Below are 27,855 nucleotides of genomic sequence, written 5' to 3' on the forward strand. Positions count from 1 at the left end.
GTGTGTTGTGTGTGTGTGTGTGTTTGTGTGTGTGTGTGTCGGAGAGAGTTTGGAGGCGAGAGACATGAAGTTTGCACCGAGGAACTGAGGCGGGGGAGATGAATGGAGGAGTGACACGGGGCAGGAAGTGGACGGAGCGGCGGGGAGGCAGGGAGGTTATGAACCGAAGTGCCGCGGACCAGCGGAGACGGTGAGCGGACGGAGCCGACAGAGGAGTCCCCGGGAGGCGGCGGCAGTCTCAAGGTAAGGAGCCTGGCCGGCAGAGCGCCGTGTCCGGGGTGACAGCTGCCGGGGGACGTCCGTCTTTGTTTTCCGCTGACTGACACTTTTAAAGGTCGCCCGGTCGCCTCCCGGCACACCTGTCCACGCTGTTATTGTCGTCGCTACTGCTGCTGCTGTTGTTGTTGTTGTTGTTGTTGTTATTGTTGTCTTGTTTTTTTGTTGTTCGAAGTTAAAAGTTGATCCTCGCTGCGACTTGTAAAAAAGTTCAGAAGAGACCGCAACGAGGTCGTTTCTGAATGATTGTTTATTGCTGCTGGTGGCGCGCGCGCGCGCACACACACACACACACACACACACACACTTATGGGGAGAGACTGATTTTAAAACTTAAAGGTCCCATATGATCCTTGATATGACAAATTTACATCAGTTTCTCATCCCACACTACAGCTAAGCTGCCATGATGATGATGATGATGATGATGATGATAAACTCTTCAGGTCTCAACTAAACAGCATGTTTAGCCCTTTGTTTACAGCCCCCTGCGAGAAAATGCTGAGGGATTTGCTTCCAACTAATTGCTTGTCCGTCTACAAGCTCAGCATGCACCAGTTTTTCAGATATTTATTTGTAATGTATGTGTTGGACTTCTCCGAGGCAGCGTCATCCAGGAAGCAGCCCCCGTTTAGCCCTCTGTTTACAGCGCTCCGCTCAGGCGTCCCGCTAAGGCTAAAGGTTTTGTTGGACCATGCACACTTTCAAAGGCGATGAAAACAAAGTTGCCGCAGGACGGCAACGGACACCTGGGTCAGTGTGCTTGCCTGAGGATTGAGATATGTGTGCCCCTTGTGACGTCACTAATTCCGGCTGATTTCTGGAAGTGCGCGTGCACGCTAGCCCACGCTTGAAGGAGGTAAAGGACAGACATGTGTCACTTCTGCAGGGTTCCAGAAGTGATTTCTGAGGCTTTTTTCCGGTGACCGCGCAAAAGCTGCAAGACGTTTTGGTCTCGTCTGTGTTTACACCTCAGTTCAGAAGAATGTCAAGGCCTGTATTTACAGCGGCGGCGGATAATAAGCGGTGGTCAGTTTCTGTCTTTTCTTTCTTTCTTTTTTTCTTTCTTTTAGCCGAGGCCTGTAATTAACCTGAGCTGCAGACATGCGCGGCGGTTAAAGGTGGGAGGAGGACGCAGCAGCAGGGGAGAAGAGTTCGAGGGTGGGAAAGGTGCTGCAGGAGTGGAGGGAAGAAAGGAGGGAGGGAGGGTCGGAGGGAGGGAAGGAGGGATTGGATAAACGCTGCTGCATCACTGCGTCTCACTCCACTGATTCTCCCCACAGTTGAAGTCGGGCAGACGGCCCAACGACGGCCAGACGCTGTGATTTCACAGCTTCTCTTTTTCGCCCCAGACTTGAATTTATGTATTTTAACAGGAGTAGGTTGGAGGTTAAGATGCCCCCCCCCTCCTGCCAGACACACACACGCACCACCTCCTCCTCTATTTACAGGAACTATCTTCCAGCTGTTGCTGTAAATGGCACCGACGCTGAGAGGCACTCATTTAAACAAAAAAAGCGGAGGCGCCTTCCTGGCCAGATGATGGGGGAGGGGGTAAGGACCGGAGTCGGCTGTTGAGGGGGGGGAGGACAGAGGTCCCCTTGTCAAACACTGAGGGAGTGGGAGGGGGCGGGGGCGGTCCGCAGAGGAGATGATAAGTCGGCGTTTAACGCGGCCGACACTCGACTTCCAACGCACGTGATGCGTCTGCGTGGTTGTAAACACGACGGAGATCTGACCCAGTTTCACACACACTCCAGCACCGCCCGATGGGAGCCTGTCCTCATACTGAGCAGGGATGGTTCTGGTGTGTTTTGTGTGAGTGTGTGTGTGTGTGTGTTGGGGGGGCGTGCAGCAAGTTGGACCTCTGCAGAGACAACAACAGCGGGGATTTGAAAAACGTCTGGCGGGGATGATATCACCCAACCACCTAATCACTGACATCACCGCAGCTGCACGCTCAGCAGTGTGCGTACGTGTGCCGTGTGTGTGCCGTGTGTGTGTGCCGTGTGTGTGTGTGTGTGTGTGTGTGTGTGTGTGTGTGTGTGTGTGTGTGTGTGAGAGAGAGAGAGAGAGAGTTTGCACATGTGTCTGTTTCTAATCTATTCCTGTGTGCATCTCCATCTGTCTCTGGCAAAGTGAGACCTGAGGAATTACGACTGGCCAGGGAGAAGGTGTGTGTGTGTGTGTGTGTGTGTGTGTGTGTGTGTGTGTGTGTGTGTGTGTGTGTGTGTGTGTGTGTGTGTGTGTGTGTGTGTGTGCTTGAGGACGTGGTGATTGAGGAGGTTCAGCCTGGATGTTTGAGACTTGCGCACACACACACACACACACACACACACACGCTTTCTAGGACCGTGCAGCGGGAGAGGTCCGGCCCGCCGAGGCCTCTCCGTGTCCTGCCTGAAGGTGTCTGTGCGGCTTCCTCGCTGCCATACATGGATTCATGAAAGAAGCTGCAAAATTGTTGTCTTGGCTTTTTTTTTTTTTTTTTTTGTCCCTCTGTCTTCTTCTTTCCTCCCACCTGAGAGCTTCCAACATGCTCATAATAAATAGGTTCGGGAGTGACAGAAAGGACACTGACTCATCCAACATACAGTAAACTGCCCTCTGCCAAGGAAGCTGTTTAGCTCCTGTGACCAAAAGGAAAAAAGAATAAAAGGCGGTTGAAATTAACTTTTTAAAATCCTGCCAAAAGCTGCGTTAACTCCCGCACGCACACACGCACGCACGCACACACGCACACGTGGCGAAAATGAGCCCTTGTCCTGACAGGATGATGTACGGGCGCAGAGGCAGCGCTCTCCCCTCGCTAACCTCTGATTGCCTCCCCGCTCGTCATAAAGTGTTTGGCACGGCACTCGCTGATTACTCACTCGGGGTTCCAGGCTCCGCTTGGCATTGCCTGTAATAGCCACTCTGCCTCCGACAAGTAGGGAGTGCTAAAAGCAATTGTTCCGGCTTGGTGGGGGTGGGGTTTGGGGGTTGGGTGGGCAATGGGGGGGAGGGTGCAGAGTTAGCACGGCCGTGCTGAAGGCATTTTTACCGCCTCTTTGGCACCCAAGTGGCAGATCCTTCGAGTTAGTTTCCCGTTTCTGACAACTTGTCGCAGAAGAGCGATTGTGTGTTTGTGTGTTTGTGTGTGTGTGGGTGTATGTGTGTAGGGTGCGCGGGGGGGAGTAAGCAGAACCTCGGCCGTCGGCTCTGGATGCGGTGGTCGGTCGCTTTAGCCAAAACTCCTTTGCATCTACTCCCACTTCTGTAATTTGTCGGCGAGGCCTGTACTTATGAGCATGCTAATTGCAGGGAAACGCGGCCGCGCCGCTTTAAAAGGTCTGCGAGTTCCTGCTGACGACGTTCGGCCGCCCCAAATGCGTCTTAACTTCTTAACTAACCCGACACGCCGGCTGGGTGGCTGCAGGTTTTCAACTCTCTGGGAATGCTGGGTGGGTCATCCATCTTGACAGCCTAAATTAGAAAGCTTTTTTTTTTTTTTTTTTTTTTTGGTTCAAACACTCAGCTTCCACCCCCGCGAGTCAAGAGCTAGCTTAGAGTTGTAGTAAAAGGAGGAAGGATTTTTGTTTTAAGCTTCCTCTCTTTACAAAAAACACTCAAGAAAGAAAACCAAGAAGAAAAAGTTACTGTGAGTTGAAAACAATCGCTGCTGCTGCTGCTAAAAGGATTAGGTTTGCTGTTTTTAAACTTGGTGCTGTTTTTATATTTAAAGAGGATCTAAAAGCTCAGTGCAGAACATTTTTTTTTCGCTTCCCTCCGAATTGTCTCTGGCAAAACGTCCGGTAGCAACCACAAAGCCTTATTCTGTCTTCAGGGCTCTCATTACACAGCCCGCTAATGTAGCTAGCAATTAGCTAATATCGCTGCTCAGGTGGCACCAATAGTAAGTAACACATCAAACTGATCCACTTATAGACAAACGATTTGTCCAATCGCATTTCAAATTCTGAAATGCTTTTTTTTTTGTGAACTTTGTGCTCACATTGCCAAGCCGATGTACTTCCTGTCGAGGGTTTCCCTGCAGTGGTCAAAAAAAGATGCAAACTCTGCCGTCCGTCCCACTTTCCCCACATTCAGAGCTCGGTCCATTCATCCTCACACATTCTTTCCTCCTTTCTTTGCCTGAAGTGAGGCTGACGACTCCCACTGCTGCAGCGCTGACGGGGCCGTGGCTGCAGAGAGAAAAGACGCCATTGTGCCGCACAGGATCCTGTTTCAGCGCTGCCTCGTAATTAAGAAGGGATTTCTGACTCTGTGTGTGTGTGTGTGTGTGTGTGTGTGTGTGTGTGTGTGTGTGTGTGTTGGAGGGATCGGGTTAGTAGGTAATTTGGCAAAATAACAAAAAAGAATCCCGGCTCTGACCTCCTTTGTTGCCTTCCTTATCGCTGAAGTTTTGTGAGATGTGTGCGGCCACGTGCGGCAGCCCTGCCTACCTGTGCGTCCCTACGCGCCCCTGTGGTTTTCTGTGTCACCGGGGCGGGACGCCGAAAGCAAAGATGCAGTGTGCGCCCGGCACCGCTGAATCATGGGAAGTGTGGTCAGCTCCGAGCGTTTTTAGAAGGCTAAATCACTCGGCTGCCGTAACTGAAAACAGAAGCTGCGGTTGACTCTGTATCCTGCCGGGACTCGAGCGGCAAGTGATTCAATTAGAAAATAAATGTGACTAATAAGCCGGGGCCAGATATTGTTTTCTGCAGGAGTGAGTCAAACGCCTCTTGACAGGAAACTCGAACCAGACAAACCATCTGTGGGGAAGTGCAGAATCGACCGTGTGTGTTTTTATTTTTGTGTTTTTTGTTGTTTTTAAATGTTGTTTTCATTCTCCCCAGTGCAGTCTGAGTCCAGAGGCGGAGCTCCGTGTCGGGGACCATGGCCGACGTCCTGGAGGGCGGCGGTGGGCCGGGAGCCGTCAGAGTGGCCGGCGTGGATTGGCAGGAGCGATGCGTCGCTCTGGAGATGCAGCTGCTTCGCTTCCGGCTGCAGGCGGGAAAGATCCGAGAGCTGCTGGCAGAGAAGGTAAGGAGAGAGAGCGAGGGAGGACGGGAGGGCGGGAAGTTTCTCCGAGGATCTCCGCAGTCGGCGGAGGCCTCTCCCTCAAAACTCTGTGTGCAAGAAAACTTTATTGGAACTTTATTGAAAAGAGCTAGTCGTGGAGCAGAAGCCTGTTTGTTTCCAGTTGCAGTTGATGCAGTGTCGCCCTAGCTTAGCTTAGCTTAGTTTAGCTTAGCGGAGGAAGCCGTCGTGTGCTAGCTTAGCTGACAAGAGTTTTCGTTCGTCTGCATCAAACGCCTACTGACACCTTTCTGTTTCTTGCTCATTTCTTTTCTACTTGGTCATGACACATTGTTCAGCTGCTGCAGTAGAACTGCTAAATGCTAACACAGAGGGTGTTTTTTTGTTCTTCTTGAAAGTGTGTCAGGATTTTCCACTGCGCTCTGTTAACCCCCGAGAATCACTGAAAGACAGTTATCTTATTTTGAATGCAACAGGAAGTGATGCCCGCTCATTGCTAAACTAGGATAAAGGTTGGGTGAGTGAAAATTTTCAAGCTGGTGAAGACATGTTCCAGGATTTGCCGCCTGTTTAGACTCTCAGAGTGTTGAGCTTAAGGAACCAACAGCAGAATTAAATCCAGCTCTTTTCACGTAGCCAGCGTGAACCGGGTGGGACTTTCCTGCAAGCGCGCCAGTGAAACCGAGCGTCGTAAACCGAGTGAACCTGCGGCCGTTTGAGACGCGTCACGCTGTCACTTCCATCCCCAGAGCGAGTCAGGCGCTCGCTGACTAAACGCTGAGCAGATCCCTCGTCCTCGTGCTCTCCTCCTCCTCCACCTCCTCTTCTTCATGGTTTCTGGCGGCCCTCTGCTGCATGCGGAGACAATTAGGAGCGTGTGAATCAGCGAGGAGGAGCGCAGGTGCCGGTGACGACGTGGAGACGGACCCCGCTTGTTTGGTAAACACGCCGTCGACTCATGCCGCGTCATCCCCGAGCTGCCAACAGGTTATTTTCCCCTTTTTTTTTTTTTTTTTTTCCGCCACAGATGAAAATGCCTGTGAAATCACTGCTGATCAAAGAGGGCGGCGGGACACAGAGTGTTTCCTCCTGGTGTGTCTCCTCAGTTGGGTCGGATGTTTACTGTCCAAACGTGTCTCTGCTGTCCCTCCGGTCAGACCTCCAGCTCTCGCAGCTGCAGCGTCTTCAGATCATCTGAAGAGGGCGAGGAACTTTCTTCCTAACTTGGTAGAAGTTCTCGGATATACATATATAAGTGTCTATATGTATGTGTATATATATATGTAAATAAGTAAATAAAAAAAAAGTTCCAGTTCTGGTGAAACTGCCACAGCTGCAGTGGTTTGCTGGCTGCCGGCCTCTGTGTCCGTTGAGGAAGGAAGGGTAGGAAGGAAGGGTAGGAAGGAAGGAAGGAAGGAAGGAAGGAAGGAAGATCCTTGAAAGTTAGCGCTGATCGGCGTCCGTGCTAACCTCATCAGCAGTCACCGACGTTTGATGAACGAAACGAAGCATTTGCGAGCGACAGTGAATGAATTAGTGGTCAATTGAAAGCGGTAGAAGGCCCTGTGCTCTCACCACCACACGTGTATTTTAACCGCTGTCTCGTAGTAGCCTTTACTTTCACACCCCCCATAAACTCCCCATGTAAACAAACACGTCGGCACGCCGACTCGTGAAGGGGCGGGTGGTGGTGGTGGGGGGGTTGGGGGGGTTGGAGCTGCTGACTGTGTTTTTCTGAGCTACTCTGGGATGGGAGGAGGGGGAGAGGCGGGAGGTGGGGGGGGGTGGGTAGGGTGGTGGGGGTCTGCGGGGCGACTACCATTCCATCATGTTATTGCTCTTTGGAAAGTCTGCTTCACGCTTTTCATCTCTCCTCTCTGGCCAAGTTAGGAGTGTTTTACACATTGACCCACTTTGGTATGGAAAAAAAACATGGGGTCGGGGGGAGGAGAGGAAGAGGGGGAGGGAAGCTCGCAGAGAAGTCGATGCGGTTGCCTGTGACATGGCGTTTGGAGGGTTCCACTCTGGATCAGGGAGGTGCGAGCGGCCAATTAGAAATCACAGAAAACGTAAACCAAACTCATCGGCAGTCAGAGAGTGTAAGTTTATCTTCTAGCGCCGCGCTGCTGTAGCCCTGTAGGAGGCTCTGAGTGAAAGCAGAGCACAGTCGTCACACGTTTCAACATCGACCTTTTCGAGCGTGCGTGTTTCCTCTCCGCCTCGCGTCAGCGAGGTTCTGGGTTCGATTCCCCCCGCAGCCATTCCGGCTTCCTGTCCAAAGACGCCACAGCCGGGCCAACTGGCCACTGTCTGAAGGTGCGAGTGTGAGTCCAGAAATTAGACGGAGAAATCTGTCAGTGTGTCCAGTGCGGCTGGGTGCAGTTTGAGTGGAGGTGGACGGTGGCAAACAGTTTTTTTGATTTGAAGTTTGACCAGGAAGCTTCAGTCTGGCCTGGAAGTTCCTCCGATCGTCTCTCGGGATGGAATCCTGATACCTTGCTCATCAACGCCTGTTTTGATCCGGCCGTTGGCCGGGATAAACGTCCATCCTGCTCTCTGGGACACAACCTTTTTTTTAATAAACCTCCGGATGATTAAGACACCTGTTGTCCTCTTCTTATTCCTCTCCAGCTTATCTCCCCCGTCCTCCCTGCCCAGGTTTTCCTTTTAATGATTCAGCCCAAGTCATTACTGCACAGATGTTAATTATTAACATGGAGAGGCAGGTTAAAAGCCTCTCTGTATATTTGATCAGTCAGTGACTCAAGGTATCAGGACAAAAAAAAAAAAAATCTCCACAACAGCGTTGAGCCGATAGACGAGGACCAAGAGCCAGGCAGCCGCTGTCGAAACAGGAACAGTCAGATCCTGCAGGTCGAGATCGAGATCTCTCGCCCTCTCTCTCTCTCTCACTCTCACTCTCTCTCTCTATCTCTTTCTCTGTGACAGCAACAGTAAACAGATGTTGAACTGTGATGGATGTGTGTCCGATGAAACAGATCATCAGGTGTCTGCCGCTCTTATCTCCACTTCGGGGTGGGGAGGGGGGGGGTATTATCTGTCGTCCCTGGAATCCGCAGCCCTGCACAGGAGGAGTGGAATCTCACGTCCCCCCTGACCCCCCACCCCCTCTCTCCGTCCCCCCAGTATGCTTCCAGCTTCCATTGAGAAACCCCTCCGACCTGCAAACCTCAATCACATCTCAATGAATTTGCAATATTTTGAAAATCGTGTCAATAAATCAAGAAAAGGAAAGCGCATACATTTGGGGCTTTGTCAAACACATTCAAGAATGATGGAAATAAATCGGGTGAGATTCGGCGGAGAGGAAGTGGCTGTTGGCTGGAGGTGGGCGGGGCACAGATTAAAAAAAAAAAAAAGAAACTTGAAATCGACAGACCAGACGTGAAGTCCTCCAAATCTAAAAAGCCACAAAAGCTTTTGTTCCAACGAAACTCGACTCCCTTCTCGCCCGGTTCCTCCTCCCCCCCCCCCCCCACCTCCTCTTTCTCCTCTTCTTCCTAGGCAGCTGAACGAGTGTCGTCCCGACAGATGCTGCATGTCTGACATAGCTGCGTCACGCCCCGACGGTCGTAACCCCCACCTGTAGCGGAGACGGACAGACAGACAGACGGACAAACGGACAAACGAACTCAGAGTCTGTTTAGCGCAGCCTGCTTCCGTATCTGATGGCCTTTTGGGTTTGATACTGATCAGGTCTTCAGGTTTTTTTTTGTTATTTTTTGTTTTTAGGATGGGGTGGGGGGGTCATCGGTGAGCCAGAAGTGATGTAATAACTTGGGAAAGCTGCCTTCAAATGATGGGGTCGCCGTCAACATTCCACAGTGGGCTGCAGGTTATAAATAACAACAGTCTGCTGAAAATAGTCCGACTGCTCGGCTCGTGGCGGCAGTTTTGTCCGTCTTGTCCGCCCGTGTCGGGGGTTTTCAATGGGACCAGACGGATTTTTCTACAAATTCGACCTGTCGAGTTCATTAGAGGTCAAAACCCACGGTACCAGCCGCGTTTGTGTCTCTCGCTGTTCAGTTGACCCCGACAGAAATGGGAAAAGTGCTTCCTTTACCGTAGACTTTCCCACGTCTTTAGAAAGTGTATGCCGAAACATGCAGCCCTTTGTGATGTCATTAAGGGATTCACTATCTATCTAGCTGGCTAGCTAGCTATAACTTTTGTCCCCTCTGTCTAACATGGAAGTTCCAATAAAGCATCACCTTTATCAGGAAGCTGATACCCACCTTTTTCAGTTGGAGGCTGTAAACAGAGGGTTAAACAGGCTGTTTTCTGGAGACTTGTTGAGTTAAAATCTGTATTATATGGAGCATTTAAAGCTGTAGCACTTAAATGTGTTTGCCAGCACCACTTCCTCTTCAGAAACTTTTAGCTAGTTTTCACCTTTCAGCGCTCCTGGATCTTGACGGACTTTAAAGGCTCCCTCTGATAACCAAAGGGCTTTGGATCTCTGGACTCCTTTGGTTTCACCTCATTGGCTCGCACCTCCGCTCATTTCACAGCAGACGTTTGCTCCAGTGAGCCCTGCCTGCTGCCTGGCTCGCTCTCCACGACCCAGACTTGTGACCCAGAACCGAGGAGGCGTCCAGCTCCACTGGGCTCAGCCCGCTCTTGCCTTTCCTCTCGGCTCGAGACTTGTCTCGGCTCTGACCAAAAAGCTCAAAGCTCCCGTGATCCTCCTCCGGGGGCCTCTGCCGAGGTGACGAGGAGCCGGAGAAAAGACACAAAAGAGGGAAGGGAAACGGGGATGATGGGAGGAATTCAAAGGCATTTCTCAAGCAGAGTGAATCCATTAGTGTGTTTGTTCTCCTTTCACGTGGGTCACTGAGCTCGGAATAATAGCCAGTCCCGTGTTGAAGCCCGGTCTATGTGTGTGTGTGTGTGTGTGTGTGTGTATGTGTGTGTGTGGATCGCCCAGAGAGTGTGTGCATACTTGCAGGACGGACATTTTTTTTCCCCCATCCTGGCTTTGAGAGCTTCAGTATGCGTGCCTGCACAAAGAGGTGACGTGAGCACACACACACACACACACACACACACACACACACACACACACACGGCCTTCTGGCGCTCTAGCTAGCACGCCGCCGTTTAACCCCGAGGGTTGCGGTGTGAAAAAGTTCCCCTCTCTGCCTGAAGTGCAGCAGCTTGTTAACAGGAAACAGTTGCCGTGTGTCGCTGGACGTCGACCTGCAGCCTCGTCGGTCGGCGTTTACGGTCAATTTGACCTGTTGAGAGTTTTCCTGCCGTTCGGAAAGTTGCTTTGAATGTTGTCCGTGTGGCAACAGTGATTGTGAGGGGATTAAGCGTGTGTGTGAGTGTGTGTGTGTACCTGTCAAATGGGATCTAGTGTGCGAGGTTTCCATGTGTGGTCACTCCGGGATTAAGGATCTTTTCTGTTCTGCTCTGTCCTGAAGTGCCGTTGCTGAGAGTTTGTTTGACCTGTTTTCAGATCCATTCAGGTCCCTTTATTGTGTGTGTGTGTGTGTGTGTGTGTGTGTGTGTGTGTGTGTGTGTGTGTGTGTGTTTGTTCTCTCTTGCAGATGCAGGAGCTGGAGCAGCGGGTGATGGAGGCCGACCAGCGAGCTGAGAACGCAGAGAAACAGGTTGGAGAGGCGCAGCTGTGATGATATTTTAATGCATTCAAGATTTTTCAGTTTCAGGGAAATGTCAAAGAAACAAAAAACAAGTGGATGTGGCAGGTTTACAAGTTTTAATCATCCCATGCTTGGACACTTTTTTTCATTAAAGCAAATGAGGTTATTTTAACGTAAAGTATAAAGTTGAGTAGTTATTTAGAGAGCTTTTAAATCAGGATAATCAGAAAATCATTGCACCAATGACATCCAAAAGGGGCTCTAGCTTTCAGCTTTTAAAAAAAAAAAGAAAGAAAAGAGAGAGAGACAGGTCTTGTCTGGTGGAAAAGTGGCAGCCGACTCGGGCCTTGACATTTTCCTTAATCTCTCCTGGCGTCGTTAATCTCAAATCTGCTGCAGTTGCTCTGCGCTCCAATCGACTCTCTGGAGTGCCATTTCAGCGCGGCCTTTTCTTTCTAAACAGACAAAATACCTGAGGGCTCAGCAAAGATTTGTCTTGTCAGAGTTGGCAAAAGTCTGGCCGGTGTTTTCTCCCCGGCTCGGTGTGTCGAGCCCGTTCTAAATAAACCAGCCATGAAAACTCAAACTGTCTTTTTCTCTCTCTCTCTCTCTCCCTCTCTCTCTCTCTCTCTCTCTCTCTCTCGCTCTCTCTCTCTCTCTCTCTCTCTGTTGGTGCCGTGCCTCCACTCTCAACTCCTTCTCTTTTCTCTCTCTCTCTCTCTCTCTCTCTCTTATATGCAATTGCCCCTCTCAGATCCACGTCATGGAAGAAAAGCTGAAGTCTGCAAACATACAGAGCAACGAGTCGGAGAGCACGGCGCAGCGAAAGTGTCGGGACCTGAGCTGTCAGGTCCGCGAGAAAGACGCGGCGATCAAGAGATTAGAGACGCAGCTGGAAAAACAGGTGCCGCCGAAGTGACTGGAGAAATCAGATAAAAAGAGTCGATGTGTCCATTTATGTTCACGAGAAAGAAAGAAAAAAAAAAAAAGGTTTTCAAGTTTTGAAACGTCGGATGAACCCCCTCACCCCCGTCCGTGTCCGACCGCAGATCTCAGTCAGAGCCCAGGAGGCCAAGATCATCGAGGAGAAGTCGGCCAAGATTAAAGACTGGGTGACCGTCAAGCTGAAGGAGGTGAGTTCACAGCCGGCCATGGATCATTGCTGCTGACACACACACACACACACACACACACACACACACACACCGCCCTCTCGGTGTTGACCTGGACCTTTTTTGCTGTTTTGTGCAGATGGAGCAGGAGAACCAGCAGCTGAAAGCTGCCAACCTGCAGCAGACGGAGCAGATAATGTTGCTGCAGGACAAACTGCAAGGTGAACGCTGCTGCGACTTGTCTCGCCAGGCAACGACGTCGTAAAAAAACAAAACAAAAAAAAAATCAAAGTGCAGCAGCAGACGGGGGGCTGAGCAAGAGAGTTTTTTTCAGTGTCTATTTTACATCCCAACGCCCCTCCTGCCCTCCAGTGACCTTTAAATACATCATTGTATTGAGCTGATGGAGCGGTGAGGCAATGGTTGTCAACACAATAACCAATATGCCCATAAAACCCCCTTCAAAAATAAATTCTCATAACTGTCAATTGAGGTAATTACATTTGACATATAAAGCTAGCTGTACCGTAACGTTAGCTAGAATATTTTATTTCAAATTAAGCAAAATTTTATTTTATAGTGAAAACTTGCAATAAACCTGAAACTATTTTTAATAACACAGCTGTTGCATTCAATGTTTTTTTTTTTTAAAGAATTTCTAAAATATCACACCACCGTTCACTGTTGCTGTAGCCTTCTCACATTTCTATAAATGTAGAAACCAGGGCTCTGTGGACAGCAACAGGCTCTGTGTTCAGGACATTTATGTAGCTGGTGTGATGGACTTGCCACTTTTAGCACACTAACGATGCTACGCTACCTCCCTGCCCCCTCTCTTCTGCAGCTCTCCTGGAGAAACCTGCGTCCTGCTGCTCTCCTGCCACCTCCCCAGTGATGGACACCCACCTGGTTCCCAGCAGCCCCCTGTTTCCTCCCAGCTGCCCCGGCACACCGCCCGCCACCCAGGACGACGGCTGGAGACAGGCTGGCCTGCGCGGAGCCGCCGCTACTATCAAGACCTCGCCGACCGGTGTGGCAGCCTGTTTTTTTTTTCCACCTCAGTTGTGGAGGAACAAAACAGCTTCCTCACCTAAACGCACAACCTCCTCTGGATTCTTCAACTTTGTTCATTTCCTCACGTCTGATTTGTCGTTCCAGACGTGAAAAGAGCCGGGGAGCTCTGCAGCAGGGGGATGGGCCTCGCAGACCTGGCGGCCCACGACAGACTGCCGGTCCAGGCCTGGTGTCAGGACGCTCCCAGCAGCCCCGAGCACCCAGAGGCTCCTCCAGGAGGCCGCGAGCGGGATGGCTCCTCCGCCGACGAGCTCAACAGCAAGTTCCGCTCCCAGTGCCTCCACTCGTCCTCGTCCTCCTCGTCCTCGTCCTCCGCCTACGAGATGGCCCAGGGGCCGGGCTCCCCACAGCCGACAGCCGGTGCAATGCTGTCGCGCTCCCCTTCCACCAACAACCCCTTCCCCAAGCAGCCGGTGGCGGCGGCGGCGCAGCAGTCGGGCGCCAGCATGACGCTGCCCAAGGTGCGAACCCCGCTGGTGCCCAGGGACAGCATCCAGCTGGTGAAGAAGCACTACAGCCAGCCGCAGCCCAGCCTGGAGCGGCTCCACCTGCTCAGCGTGGACATCGACATGGCCTCGCCCACCTCCGCCTCCTCCACCCTGAAGGGTGCGGCCGCCTCGCCCTTCTCGCAGCTCATAGAGGAGACGGACATCGACGAGGCGCTGTCGGACAGCATGGACGGCGAGGCGGGGGAGGGGCCCGGCCCGGGGGAGTCGGCCCAGGACGGGGTCTCCTTCGTGGGACTGGCGGAGGAACTGGATCGCCTGGACCCGGAGGTTCTGAAGCCGCCGACACCTCCCCTGCACCGCTTCCCTTCCTGGGTGAGACAGAGGGAGGGAGGGAGAGAGAGAGTGGACAATGATTCCTGTCTCATATGTTTTTATTCAACAAACTAGAAACTGTCCAGATCTGCAAAAAAACAAACATAACCGCTTATTTAGCCCTCTGTTTGCAGCCTGCTGCCTTATTGGCCCTCTTACGTTTTTTTTGGAGGGCAGAGCCAACACCTGGCAGGCAGTGTTGACGCTACCCTTTGTGACATCACAAAGGGATGGTTCCTAGTCCCGCCACACACTCCTCCCGCAGAGGGAAGCAAGCCGCCAAAGTAAAAGAATTTGGACTTGAACTTTGCAGCAGCAACAAGCCTATTTATATCTTTTTTTTAAACATACATAGGTTTGTTTCCAACTTCATAATGAAGTCTCACCGTCTCTTTCTGTTCGCCTCTCCAGGAGAGTCGCATCTACGCCGTGGCCAAGTCTGGCATGAGGGTCTCGGAGGCGGGGCCGGGAGCCAGAGGCCCCAGTCGAGGTGAGTCAGGAGGTCACTGCTGCCTTTGATGTCACTTCCTTGGGAGGCTCCCGCACACCTGCGCAGGTGTGCGGGAGCCTCCTTGCGTCTCCGCCTCCCCTCCTTTTGTTTCTGGAGACGAGCCGCAGAGGTCCTGGAGGCGCTGATGGAGGAGCTGCTTTTTAATCAGCTGTGATGAAAGAAGAGACTTGGGGTGTAATTACCGCTGCCTGACGTCAGTCAGTCAGTCCGTCAGTCAGTCAGTCAGTCAGGCTGCTCCACATCCTGACTAGCAGCTGACTGCCGAGCTGCGCCTGTGGATTATGACCGTCTGGTCATATTTGTGCACAAAGCTGCATCTGTCAGGACCTTATCAGAAGTGTACTTACTGGCCACTTTATTAGGTACCTGTTACCAGCAAGGTGCTTCATTCATACAATCATACAATCATGTCCCATTAGTGTTCATCAAGCAGCTTTTGTTTTATTCTATCGCAACTGTATTTTTTTATTTTATTTTTTTATTTTTTTACCTCATTGCAGCCATTAATTTTTACTTGACAGCTGTGAACATGAGGCAGTGAAAACGTTTTTTAAATCATGAGGTGTTGCACACTTTTCTTTGTGTGTGTGCTATAATGAAGCTTTGCCTTCTCTGATTTATTTTATTGTTGCATGTCGCAGCAAACATTTGTCAGCCTTTGTTTGCTTTTTCTTGCTTTTCAACATGATGCTGATTAAAAAAAACAAACACTTTGTCTCTTTCTTGATGTCCCTGGTTTGAATCAGCACGATAAAAGTCCTCCTACAAGTAGGACCGTTTCACACTAACTGGTCAATTCTGTTTTGCGTGTCCACTTCAGGTCAGTATCCAGCAGCAGCAGCAGCCGCAGCCGCAGCGGCGGCAGCAGCTCCATTCAGCCAGCTGATCTACAAGAACGTCAACGTGCCGGTCTACACCACACTGAAGGGGGTGAGTTAGTGAGTGAGGCCTCGGCTTCCGCTCGCTTTCCTCCTCCTCCAACTTTTCCCGCTTTGCCTGGCCATTGACCCGCCGCGTGTTTTGCTGCAGAAAGCCACTCAGATCAGCAGCGTCCCGCTGCCCGACGATGACTCCGGCTCCGAGGACGACAGCAGCTCCCTGGCCAGCCTGCGCACCTCCATCCTCAGTCCCGACAGGAAGGGCAGCGTCCCGGGGAGCCCGCGGGCCGTCAAGAGAGGTGAGACCTGCACACCAGGGTGGGAGAGAAAAGCAGACTTCATCAGCCTGTTGCCTACTTGGTTTTAGTTTGTTTCAGTTTTTTTCTAGTGATCTTTTGCAAATCTGCTGAATTTAAATTATTTTTTACCTGAAAAAAAGTCAATAGAAATCAGAAAGGATCGATTAGATCAAGAGTGTCAAACTCAATACACAGTGGGGCCAAAATTCTAAACTTGGACAAAGTCGCGGCCCAACATTGATATTTTTTTTAAATTTTTTTCAAATCCTCCAGGTAGAACAGTGAACCTTTTTATATGGACCCAGACACATTTTTGCTTCAATCTGAATATGGTCCAAGCAAACTTTAATACTGTACAATAAATAATGCAAAATCGAATTTCAAATTTATTAAAAAAAAAATAAAAAAAAATTTAAATACAAATCGTATGCCTGATTTTTTTTTTTTTTTTGCAGCCTTCTCATTCAAATTTTAACGGTAGCCTTTTCCACGGGCTAATAATAAATTTAAAAATAAAATTACAACAGTAAACCGATTAAGTCATAATAGCATCCTCCATAGACATGATTGATTGATTGATTGATGCGGCAAAACTCCAGCAAAGCATTCTGGGATTTGTAATATTAGTGGTGCATGTGCTGTGTAATACCGGTGGGCTAGCTATAGTACTGGGTTTGGCAATACCTCGCGGGCCAAATATAATTACACCGCGGGTCAAATTTGGCCCACGGGCCCAGAGTTTGACACCTATGGATTAGATCAGTCTGTCACGTTCGAAGCAGACCAAGCAGACCAGCTGCACTTTCAGCTAAGTGACCAAACCTCAGTGCTTCCTATTGGACAGATGTGTGAGCCTTGTTTGAACAACTGAAACATTTTTCTCTTTGGCTTTTTAATGTGGGGGAAAAGGTGAGTACAGAGGTTCCAGTGAAACTGCCGCTGTGCTAAATTTCTAGCTGCAAACGTGACTTACATAGATTCTAGTCCTTGCTCCTTCTTACTTTTCTTTGTCTTCTGTCATTTTTAACCAGCATCTTGTTTTTTTCCCCAGCTAATTATGGAGATTTTACAATCTCAGCGATCCAGTCCGCTAAAAATCTCCCCTTTATTCCGCTCCCTCTCCTCGACCCTGCCAGGTGTGTCCATGTCGTCCATCAGCTCAGAGAGCGACTACGCCATCCCTCCCGACGCCTACTCCCTGGACAGCGACTACTCCGAACCGGAGCACAAAGTCCAGCGGACCTCCTCCTACTCCTGCGAGAGCACCGGGCCTGTGAGCCAAATCCCGACCCAGCCAGCACATTCCTCCTGTGTGTTTCCACCAAAGCGTGACGTGACGTGCTCGTGCGTGTGTCTTTGCAGGAGTCGCTGGAGATGCTGGAGAAGTCTGGGTACCTGCTGAAGATGGGCAGCCAGGTCAAAGCCTGGAAGCGGCGCTGGTTCATCCTGAGGAACGGAGAGATCATCTACTATAAATCCCCCGTGAGTCCGCCTGCTTCCTTCTAAGGGTTCGCTGCCTGTGCCGGAAAAACACGACAGGAATATTTCAAACGCTTGTGTGTGTGTGTGTGTGCATTTTCATTCAGAGTGACGTGATCAGGAAACCTCAGGGTCAGATTGAGCTCAACTCCTCCTGCCGGATCGTCCGAGGAGAAGGAGCGCAGACGTTCCAGGTAAAATAAAATAAAAATTTTAATTAAAAAAAACCTTCTCAGGGGAAACGGGTGTTGGCGTTGGAACGTTTCCCGGCCCTCCAGAATCTGATGCTGGAATTGATACTTCCATCTGTTCTCCTCTGATTCCGTCTCGCCTTCCGTGACTCAACCTTTTCTCTTTTGTTTCCTTTCCTGGTCAAATCAGTTGATCACGGAGAAGAAGACCTTCTGCCTGACGGCCGATTCGCCCAACATCCTGGAGGAGTGGATCAGAGTTCTGCAGAACATCCTCAAAGTCCAGGCCAGCAGCCCGGTTCCCATGGAAACCAGCGCCAAGCCCACCGTCACAGGTTGGCTGACAAAGGTGACAATCTTTGTTTTTGGGTTGTTGTTGTTTTTGATGGCTCCGCCTGCAACTTGGGAGTGTAAATTCATGTTGCCTAAAAAACAAAAAACAAAAATGCCATTAAGTGTATAAGAAAATGTTTTAATGTTACTACTTCCAAATTCCAATTTCATAGCCTAGCTCCCAGAATTTAGATTCTCCTCTTCCAGACGTGAGTGTCTTGTCTGTCCCTCGGAGGTCCGACGTGAAGCAGGCGGCGGGGACGCAGCTGCTCCTTAACCTAAAGCGACATGTGACAGCTCTCTGATGGACGACTGACACCCTCCAGCCGAGGCCACGCCCCTTCCCCCACCCTCCCACCCTCTCTCCGACCCCTCCTCTTCCTCCTCCGCCTCCTCTAAACCTAACCTGGGACGTCTCTTTCATTTGCTGGCTGTGGCCTCGTCTCACTCCCGACCCCGGTGACCCACAGCTGGCTCCCTGTTCACGCTTCCGCCGGCCACAAAACCTTTTTCTGTGCAGGTTTTTTTTTTTTTTTTTCTAAAAAGGAGTCAGTTGCAGAGGGTGTAATTATCTGCTGCTGCTGCTGCTGCCGCTGCATTCCTGGTTAATCAGGAAACAGGCCTGGAAAGTCGGAGTTCAGCCGCTCTGCTGCAGATTAGATTTCAGATAAGAAACAAAAGGAGTCTGAATCGCTCTCAAGGAAACAACGTCGTCAGTGGTAGAAAATCCCCCCGCGGAGGCGGACACGCACGCAGAACCAGATTACATGCAAAACATTTCTCAAGTCAAATGTACATCGTTGATAATAACATTACGCAAACAGGAGTCCTCCTTGTGCCCTGGACCTTTTCCTTGGTTATCGGGTTATGAATATTACAGAGATGCCCTTCAGTAGAAACATCAGCAAGATTCTTTCTAATTTACCCCAAAATAAAAGAGTCATTGAAAGGGGTTGTGCTGAAAAGAGACACAAGAAATTACCGTCCAGGTCTCTTCAAGGATCTCGTGCTAATATCTGCACCTAGTTCCTCGTACTCAGAAGCAGTGAAAAAACATATTTGCTTCCTTCAGGTCTAGAATGTATTTCACTCTTCTGTGGCTTCACTGAACCAACCACTGGTGCCAGATCTCTCCCAAGTTGCTTCAAAAGTTTTAAACAGCGTCGCTCCTGAGAGCCGAGGGTGACACTGCAGTTGGACGGTGCGCACGGCAGCGCCGACCTCGTCTCTCCGGAGCATTTGCACCCGGTGGGAGTCAGCGGACGGTTCCGACTGTTGTTCCCCGAGGTGATTCGCGCGCCCACTCGCTCCCTCGATAACATCTGCCGCTCAGATGCCGAGGAGTTCGCAGAGCAACCAGCGGCAACCTTTTTTTTAGGATTCTTTGAGGCGGGAGAATGAAGTGGTCTTTGGTTTCTTCAGCAAGGACCACAACATGTGCACTCTGAGCATCAACGCTGTGTTTGTAAAGCAGATGACGTTTTTTTTTGTTTTTTTATTCTTCTCTCAGGTGAAACATGGGCACTCTAAGCTGGTCTGGTGCTCTCTGGTTGGGAAGGTCTTGAGTTACTACCGCAATCAGGAGGACAAGGTGATCACGCCCTGGCTTGCCGCCATTAGCTGCTTTTCTTGTTGCTGTTTTTATTTGGATTTTCCACTTACTCATCTGCTTGTCTCTGGGTCCCAGTTGCCTCTGGGGCAGCTGCAGATGCGCGAGGCCCTGGTGCAGGAAGTGGACCGCTCCTGCGACTCGGACGAGGACTACGAGACAGGAAGTCGGGGCTTCCTGTCGTCCCACTGCACCTTGGTGGTGCAGCCCAGGGAGCAGAGCCCCACCTACCTGCTGATTGGCACCAAGCAGGAGAAGGTGCCGGTCTTGTGCACCTTTCGTGCCAAGTTTGGCTTGTCGGTTAGCCTGTTAGCACCTGTTTGGGTTGTAAAGGTGTCTTCTAACCTCTGCAGGACACGTGGTTGTATCACCTGGCGGTGGCGGCTGGCAGCAGCGGAACCTTCAAGGTGGGCACAGAGTACGAGCAGCTGATTGGACAACTCCTGGACGCAGAGGGAGACCCAGGTGAGGAATCTCAGCCCTCACTTTTAGGTGTACAGTGGTTTTGGAAAGTATTCAGACCCCCCTTAAATGTTTCACTCTATGTCATATTGCAGCCATTTTGCGAAAATCAATTAATTTCATTTTTTTTCCTTGTTCAAGCACACACAGCACCCAATATTGTCAGAAAAACAGACCTGTAGAAATGTTTGCAGATTAATTACAAAATAAACACTGAAATATCACATGGCCATAACAATATTGGGTGCTGTGTGTGTGTTTACGAAGTTAACAATTATTATGAATTGATAACTGGAAAAAAAATTTCATAATTAAGTCGTGATTTAAAATGGATGGATTTCTAACTACTTTTACGTAGTTCTACGTTTTTTTTTTGTGCCCGTATTCTGTCTCACTGTTCACACTCATCCATCCTGTGGAATAACCAGCCAACTCATAAAGCGGGAGATGCTTCATACTTATCCAACTGCAAAGTGCTGCTCAATTAGTTCCACACTACTACCAGCTTCAGCTTGGCGTTTTGCAAGGCGGTTGAATGAGATTTCAGACTTGAGATATTTTAGCGAGTCAGCAAAAAAAAAACCCGCCAAAAGCTCTGAACGCGTATATATGACGTGTTTGTGGCTGAAGGTCTGTGGTGTTGAATTCCCACAGTAGTTTGCTGCGTGTTATTTTGATCTGCGCCGTCTGACAGCTTTAATCCGCGCCGCAGACTGTGTTTACGAGCCTGCGTGTGCGTGTGTGTTGTGCGTGTGTGTGAGTACGTGTCAGCTGTTGACTCATTTGAAACTCCATCTGTGTGTTTGCCTGCTTGTCTGCATGTTTTTTTTTAATGTGTGTGTGTGTGTGTGTGTGTGTGTGTGTGTGTGTGTGTGTGTGTGTGTGTGTGTGTGTGTGTGTGTGTGTGTGTGTGTGTGTTTCCAGAGTGCGCCTTGTGGAGCAGCGAGGCCCTGAGCTTCAGTAAGGAGGGCCTGCGCTCTCCTCTCACCACTCTGCCCTCGGAGGCCCTGCAGACTGAAGCTCTCAAGCTCTTCAAGGTGCGTCCTCTCACCATTCAAGGTATTATCCATCCCACTCCAGTTGGCCCAGCCGCCCCCCTCCCCATTATCCATTATCCCCTCCTGACCCTGATGCGTCCTCATCTTCTCCGTCTTCCCGCCTTTGAAACCAGATCAAAGTCGTGAGGAAGGAGGGCCTCCGGCTCATTAAGGACTGTGGAAGATAGATAATGGCCCCATTCTGGGCTCTGATTGAGGGCTAACTGTCCCCGCCGCTTACAGGCAGCGTGGAGAGACCCCCTTTATCATAAAAAGAGGAGACATGGGAGGTCAGAGCAGCGGACCGGGGAGGAGCGGTGGTAGGAGGCGGCGGGGGGGCGCAGGATCAGAGCCGGGCCGAGACCTCGTGTGAAGATGGCACATTCTTTTCCTCTCCTCCTCCTTAATAATGTGACCCTCAGCTTGTCACTGTGCCACCCAGAAGCCCCCTTCCCGGCCCCCGGACATGAGCCCGGCCCTTACACACACACACACACACACACACACACACACACACACACACACACACACACACACACACACGCACACACACTACATACTAGCACACTGGAGGATGGCAAGTTGAATGGATCGGCACCTCTTTGACCAGTCAGCCTTAAACAACAGTCCCAAGCGTGTGCACATGCTCACGCACGCGCGCGCACGCACGCACGCGCACGCACGCACACACACACACACACACACACACACACACACACACACACACACACACACACACACAGGCACACAAGTGCTCACTCTGACGCACAAAGAGACAGAGTGAATGGAAGTGACATGCTTTCCAAGCTCAACTTCAGGCCTTTGAAGTATTAATGAATCTGACAAAATTGATGAAAAGTGTTTTAATTGGTTCCCTTTAAACAAAAGAAAAATAAATCTGCCGTCTCAGCAGACAAGAGCAAAATAATGGCACAAACACTTTGGGTTTCCTCTGACCTACTTTTGTGCCATTAATTGTTTGGCACCATTTTTCCACTAGTTATCTGCGTCTGGATTATAAACTCTCCATCTTTTGTTTGTGCTTAAACATTCAGTTTGAGGCCTTTTGGCCTCTTGTGATGTCACAAAGGGTCCTAGTCCATCTCCAAAGGTTAGTGACCTGACCACCATCCAGGTGTTGACTCTGTCCTCTGAGAACAGGTCCAACAAAACATCAGCTTCAGGAGGAAGATAAGAGTCTTGCAGGAGGCTGTAAACAGAGGGCTAAATATGCTGTTTTCATGGAGATTTTGAGATTTTTAGTAAATAGTGCAAGATAGTAGGTGTGGGTAAAGTCTACTTTTTTCATATTGTATTGTATTGTACTGGTTGTACTTGCATGTAGTGCCACCTGTTGGTATTGATGCTCAACTCACCTTCACCCTTTCTCCTCCTCCTCCTCCTCCTCCCAGTCTTGCCAGCTCTTCATCAATGTGCTGGTGGAGTCGCCGTCGATCGACTACCACACCTCGCTGGCCCAGAATGCACTGCAGGTGTGCCTGACGCACCCCGAGCTCCAGAATGAAATGTACTGTCAGCTGATCAAGCAGACCAATGGCCGGACGCCGCACAACTACTCCCTGATACAGGTCGGCCTCCAGGCTGAATGCAGCCAATCTGGGAATTCTGAATATGGATTTTGAATATCTTAGCTTTAAATATGACTGTACGACTCCTACATCCACTTGAATGATTCAAATATAAAGGCAGAGAAGAGTAAATTGAAACTTTGTTTCCCAAGAAAAAGAGATGAGAGTTCCTGAAGTCTTGTCTCTTCCTCCTCCTGCAGTGCTGGCAGCTGCTGTCTCTGTGCGTGGCTCTGTTCCTCCCTCAGCAACATCTCCTGTGGTACCTGAGACAGTACCTGCAACGGCACGCCGACCCGAGGTGAGTGGCTCTGAAACCTGGCTTAAAAAACACACACGCCATATACCAGGTGTCTGAATGCGCTCTCGCTGTGGACCCAGGAGCGAGGTGGGGAAGTACGCAGTCTACTGCCAGCGCTCGGTGGAGCGGACGCTGCAGAGCGGAGAGCGCCGGGCCAAACCCTCGCGCATGGAGATCGTCTCCATCCTGCTGAGGAACCCCTACCACCACTCGCTGCCCTTCAGCATCCCGGTGCACTTCATGAACGGCACCTACCAGGTACAAAAGACTCCGGAGCGCGCAACACAGGCGGAACCACAAGGTGGCACACTTTGGGGTGCCAGTCCAATGGTAGGTGTCTGCAGACCCGGAGAACCTCTTGTTTCTCCTGTTTTTTCACGACAGTGCCACCTGCTGGACGCCTGTAAAAGTGCAGCTACGTCAGCGTCTCACTCAAGTACCACCTTTTGTCAAACAAGTTATATTAAAGCTTCTTTACAAATTACAATTTGATTACAGTTAGGGGTCAGGGAGGTGGCACTGTCGTAAAAAAAACAAAAAAACAAAGACCAGGGATCTAGAACTGCAGGTCTGAGTCCTCAGGTCTGCAGACACACGCTTCACGTTCAGTCAAGCAGCTGAAACGTCAGATTCTGCTTCCTCCTCAGAGCCAGGTGGATGATGAGATGTTCTCTGGCGTTCCTCTCACGCAGGTGGTGGGTTTCGACGGTTCTACCACGGTGGAGGAGTTCCTCCACACTCTCAACCAGAGGATCGGCGTCAGGAAGCCTCAGCTGTCCGGCTTCACGCTCTTCACCGATGACCCGTACGGGAAGGACCTGGAGCACTGCCTGCAGTCCTCTGCCAAGGTCTCAGCGCCGCTCAGCTACCATCTAATGGCAGAAAACTGTCTGTGGGAGTGGGGGGGAAACATTTTTATAAGAAAGTTCCGGCATGTATCCTGCTGAGGACAAACCCTCTGGAATCTTTTGTCTGTCAGATCTGTGACGTTATTTCGAGGTGGGAGCAGAGCCTGAAAGAGCTGCATCCTGGGAAGAACGAGGGGACGCGGATTGTACGGCTGACGTACAAGAACAGGTAGGAGGACTTTATTGGCTGAAACACACACACTCACAAAACCTTGAGCTTTTATCACAACCGGAATATTGCGCAGTCAAACATGCTGATTTTGTGTCCTGGACTCACTTCTTTTCCTCGCCGTGTGCGTTTGTCCTTGGCCAGATTGTGTTTCAGGTCTCAGGTGAAAGGAGAAACGGAGCGGGAGCGCCTCCTGCTGGCCTACCAGGTGAACGACGAGGTCCAGCAAGGCCACTTCCCAGTGAACAAGGAGCTGGCTCTGGAGGTGGCTGCCCTCATGGCGCAGGTCTGGTCTATTGAAAGAAAACTGCTGATTGTTTCAACCATTTACTGTTTCCTCCTCTTTACTCTTCTTTGGCTTTCTTTCTTTTTTTTCTTATATTTTCTTTCGTTTATTTCAGCCAACTTTGTGGTATCATTGTTCACATTTCAAAGCAAATGCAAAGAAAACAACACACGTAAGAAAAGAAATAACCACTCTTTCTTTTATGTCTTTCTTTTTGAATTTCCCTCCCAGGTTGAACATAGTGACTTGGAGAAACCAGCGTCCTTCTCTCCCTCTGGCTCTTCTCAGCCTAAGGCTCAGCTGATCCTCCTCCAGGCTTTGGATCGATTCTATCCCAAACGGTACAAGCAGGACTGCAGCCCAGAGCAGCTCAGGTGAAAAACAAAAACAAAAAACACTGCCCGTCTCTTTAGTCAATAATATATAATAATCAATCGATTTAGTTTTAGGCATGAGGGGCCAACCAGGACCAACGAGTGTATTAACTCTCTGACTGGTTTCCCCTCCCCAGAGATCTTACGGAGCATCTGGCTGCAAAGTGGTCGCTGCTGCGCGGCTGCAGCGCGCCGGAGTGTGTGAGGATCTACCTGACGGTGGCGCGCAAGTGGCCGCTGTTCGGGGCCAAGCTCTTCAGCGCCAAGGTGGGACTAAAGGTCGCCACCTTGTGGTTGGGGGTGGCTATGAAAAACTGGCTGGGCACCAGTGCAGCCGGCAGCTGTACCGTGATGCCATTTTTTGTTTGTTCTGTTCACAGCCCGTCCCGCCCTCCGCCGTCGAGCAGAACCAGGTTTGGCTGGCCGTCAACGAAGACGGACTGTGCGTGCTGGACTACGCCATGGTATGTTTGGTGGGGGGGGGGGGGGGGGGGGGCTGTGTACTGTAAACGCCATCATCGGCGCCGTCTCCTTTGGCCCCGTGTTGTTACATCAAACAAGAGGAGGGGCTGATGTGATTTCTGCCACGATAGAGTGAAAATGTACTTTTTCCATTCCCCTTAGCCGTAGCTTCAGGAAGTCCAATTTCTCTCCTGACTCTCGCGATGCTCCGTGACTACATTAGTTTCTCATGTGCTGCTGAAAAACACTAGAAGTCCGCCGGAAAAAAGAAAAGCCAAGTGCCAGCCTCTGATTTGACGCATGTGGCCCAGACAGACAGAAGCTCCAACATTCAAACAGTGTCTAAAATCAACTAGCATTGATTCACTTTGTACTTGGTTGCTTTGGCAAGGTAAACAAAGTGAAAGTTTGTGCATCTTCAGTACTTGCTTTCCCCTGCACTCAAAAGTTGTGGGTGGGTTTACTACGCTTACCACTGCACCACCGAGTTGTGGAAATATATGTTGATGCCAATAAAAAAACAAGTATTTTTCATTTTCTCAGCTTTCTGAATGTGTCTCACCGGTGCAACGCTGTCCTGTCTTTACAGAATACGCTGCTCTCGCACCCCTACCAGTCTGTCATCACTTTTGGAGGCTGTCGCGACGACTTCATGGTGGTCACCAGCCAGCAGAGGGAGCCCGGCGTTGGGAAGAAAAGCGCGGAGAAGCTCATCTTTGCGATGGCTAAACCGAAGGTAAAATAAATTGTTGTAACCTTAACGCCATCTCCTGCTCCAAACTCCAAACTCCAGATCGATTATGTTTATGCTAACGGTAGCGTAGCCTGCTGTGGCAGAATCCCACACTGTATTTTATTGGAAAACTAAACGGTTCAGAAGAAAAACAATGTCACTTGTACTGCAATGGTCCCACTGTATTGTATGTTTGCACAGTACTGCTAGAATTGCGACATCTAGTGGTGAAATGATGTCATAGAGCCCTAAAAACATTAACAACTGGAAATTATAATTTTTGTGGTTGAAAACATTCATTTGAAGTACTAAACCAAGCCAGAAGTAGAAGACTGAATGTTTTTTTTTTAACACTGCACAAGGACAAGCAAACATTAGCATTCTAGTGTAAGAATCTAAAGACTAAACTGCCAACAGTCAATTCTTTTAAATCTTTAGATATCTTAGCTCACAGAATGTGATTTCAGATGTTCAAGAAAATGTTTATTTGTATGTGATCAAGGAGGGGAAATGCAGGGTCTGGTGTGCAGCATGCTAACCTGTTAGCTGTCAAAGCTGTAACTGCTGTCAGATTATTAGATTTAAAAGTAGCTCTGTAAAAAAAAAAAAAAAAAAGCATGTCATATGTTGCATTTCTTCTATTTTCTGTGAATCTGAATGTAAATGTCACTACCTTGTTTGAAACTAGAAACTAGCTAACTAGCGAGAATAACTTCCAACTCCAGGTTTGGAGTGTTTTCACATCAAGCATGAGCCCCTGCGGACTTCCAGCACACTGTAACCCACTGGAAGGTGATTATACCTACATGTCTGACCTGAGTGCCTTTGTCTCTTCCCAGATCCTGGAGCTAACTCTACTCATGGCTGGATACATGAACCACTGGAACCCCAGCGTCCCACCGGCCTCGCACAAGCCGGGCCACTGGGACGGAGACAGCAGACACTTCCCAGCCATGAACTACACTACCAAGGGTCCCACACTACTGTGAACAAGACTGTTAGACATGGGGCGAGGCTGCTCGTCTAAGTTTTACACTTTAGCAGATACTAGGCTGTTTGATTATTTTTTTTAAAGGAGGTTTAGATGAGGAAAAAACAACAGAAAACAAACTCAAGATTGTTTGTCTTAAACCATTAAGAGCTTTTTAGACTCAGGTGTTTTTTCATTCCACTGAGTGATAAGACTTATCATCCTGATGGTACTCTACTAGTTAAGGTCTCACACATTTATTTTTCACCCAAACAAGCCTTCAAGAAAGAGCATTGTTTGTTGTGTGTGTTTTCTGCGTAAAATGTGGCCTTGAGGTCGAGAGGGAGGTCTGGAGATCTCCACGACTGAGGTCACAACTGAGGCGAAACAAGACAAAACAGTGTGTTCAACGTAGCGTCAGAATAAAATGAACAGTGCAAATGTCCACGGTTTTAGATGCTCAAATGAAGAATTATTTAACCCCAAATGTATGTAATGAACTATAAGAATACATTTCAGCTCAACTGTGGTTTTTAAAACAGTTTTTTTATTCAATAGTCAAAGGATTTTTTTTTTCTTATATAAAAAGGTTTATAATAGTTCACCTTCTGTAAAGTTTTTTGTTTTGTCATTATTGGTGAGTTAAGGTTCAGCTTCACACATCTGAAGCAGAAGAACTTCAACTGATGTGAACAATTTGGTACTTATGAATAATAATCCGATGTTACTGAGGATAATAATTGTGAGTTATTGCATCTATGAATTTCAGGCAGTGCAGCAACCTTTGTGGCGTGTTCACTATCAGGTTCGACCATAATCAGCAGAGAAGGAGAGAAGAGGAATATTTTTGATGACTTGAAACTCGTTTTTTGGATCTAACCACTGTTTCGCTCCTGCATGTGCGTATTATTTATTTCCAACATGTTTTTTGTTTTTTTTTCTTGTCAATGTTGTCTTTGGTTTGTGTTCTTAAGCTGGTTGTTTTCCACACCTAGCCGGGTAGTTCTGGTAAACTGTGGCTGAGTGAGTAAAGAGAAGTGTACGTTTGTTTTGACTGTTTCTGTATGAGTGGCACGCTGCAAACGAAGGATGGTGTGATTCTGTTGTTTTTTTTATAGTGTGGATGGGGGTCATAATAAAATGAGTGGTACAATGACTTTCTGGTCATGTTTCATTGTTTATTTTTGCAGATTATTATTTTTTTTTTAATAGTGTGGATGGGGGTCATAATAAAGTGAGTGAATTTCTGGTCATGTTTCATCCATTATTCTTGCAAAACTTGTTGTCTTTATGTCAAAATGTACGTTTTGAATCAGTTGACATTTTTTCAGT

The 27,855-nt window shown here is 49.3% G+C and overlaps 1 protein-coding gene across 3 annotated transcripts; it reads left to right on the forward strand.

Annotated features, from left to right (window-relative positions):
- On the forward strand, window positions 1–27,679 carry plekhh1 (pleckstrin homology domain containing, family H (with MyTH4 domain) member 1). 3 transcript variants are annotated; one of them, XM_076023183.1, is made up of 30 exons: window positions 1–243; window positions 5,118–5,304; window positions 10,875–10,937; window positions 11,683–11,832; window positions 11,978–12,061; window positions 12,180–12,261; window positions 12,885–13,070; window positions 13,199–13,935; window positions 14,347–14,437; window positions 15,288–15,376; window positions 15,476–15,623; window positions 16,760–16,896; window positions 16,986–17,105; window positions 17,210–17,296; window positions 17,484–17,642; window positions 19,137–19,217; window positions 19,314–19,493; window positions 19,589–19,700; window positions 20,622–20,734; window positions 22,147–22,323; window positions 22,524–22,621; window positions 22,702–22,879; window positions 23,314–23,469; window positions 23,601–23,698; window positions 23,843–23,984; window positions 24,216–24,358; window positions 24,496–24,625; window positions 24,739–24,822; window positions 25,410–25,556; window positions 26,393–27,679. In XM_076023183.1, the coding sequence occupies exons 2-30, from the start codon at window positions 5,158–5,160 to the stop codon at window positions 26,540–26,542; spliced, it is 4,269 nt and encodes a 1,422-aa protein (XP_075879298.1). In that variant the 5' UTR covers window positions 1–243; window positions 5,118–5,157; the 3' UTR covers window positions 26,543–27,679. The 3 variants fall into 3 exon arrangements, with proteins under 3 accessions (XP_075879298.1, XP_075879299.1, XP_075879297.1); XM_076023184.1 differs by having other exon boundaries at window positions 15,291–15,376; XM_076023182.1 differs by having other exon boundaries at window positions 14,347–14,425; window positions 15,267–15,376.
- Window positions 27,680–27,855: the final 176 nt, after the last annotated feature.

This window comes from Nelusetta ayraudi, unplaced genomic scaffold (genome assembly GCF_046127955.1).
Source record: "Nelusetta ayraudi isolate G7.1 ecotype Tasmania unplaced genomic scaffold, CSIRO-AGI_Nayr_v1 ptg000015l, whole genome shotgun sequence".
In the NCBI taxonomy this organism is placed as follows: Eukaryota; Metazoa; Chordata; class Actinopteri; order Tetraodontiformes; family Monacanthidae; genus Nelusetta; species Nelusetta ayraudi.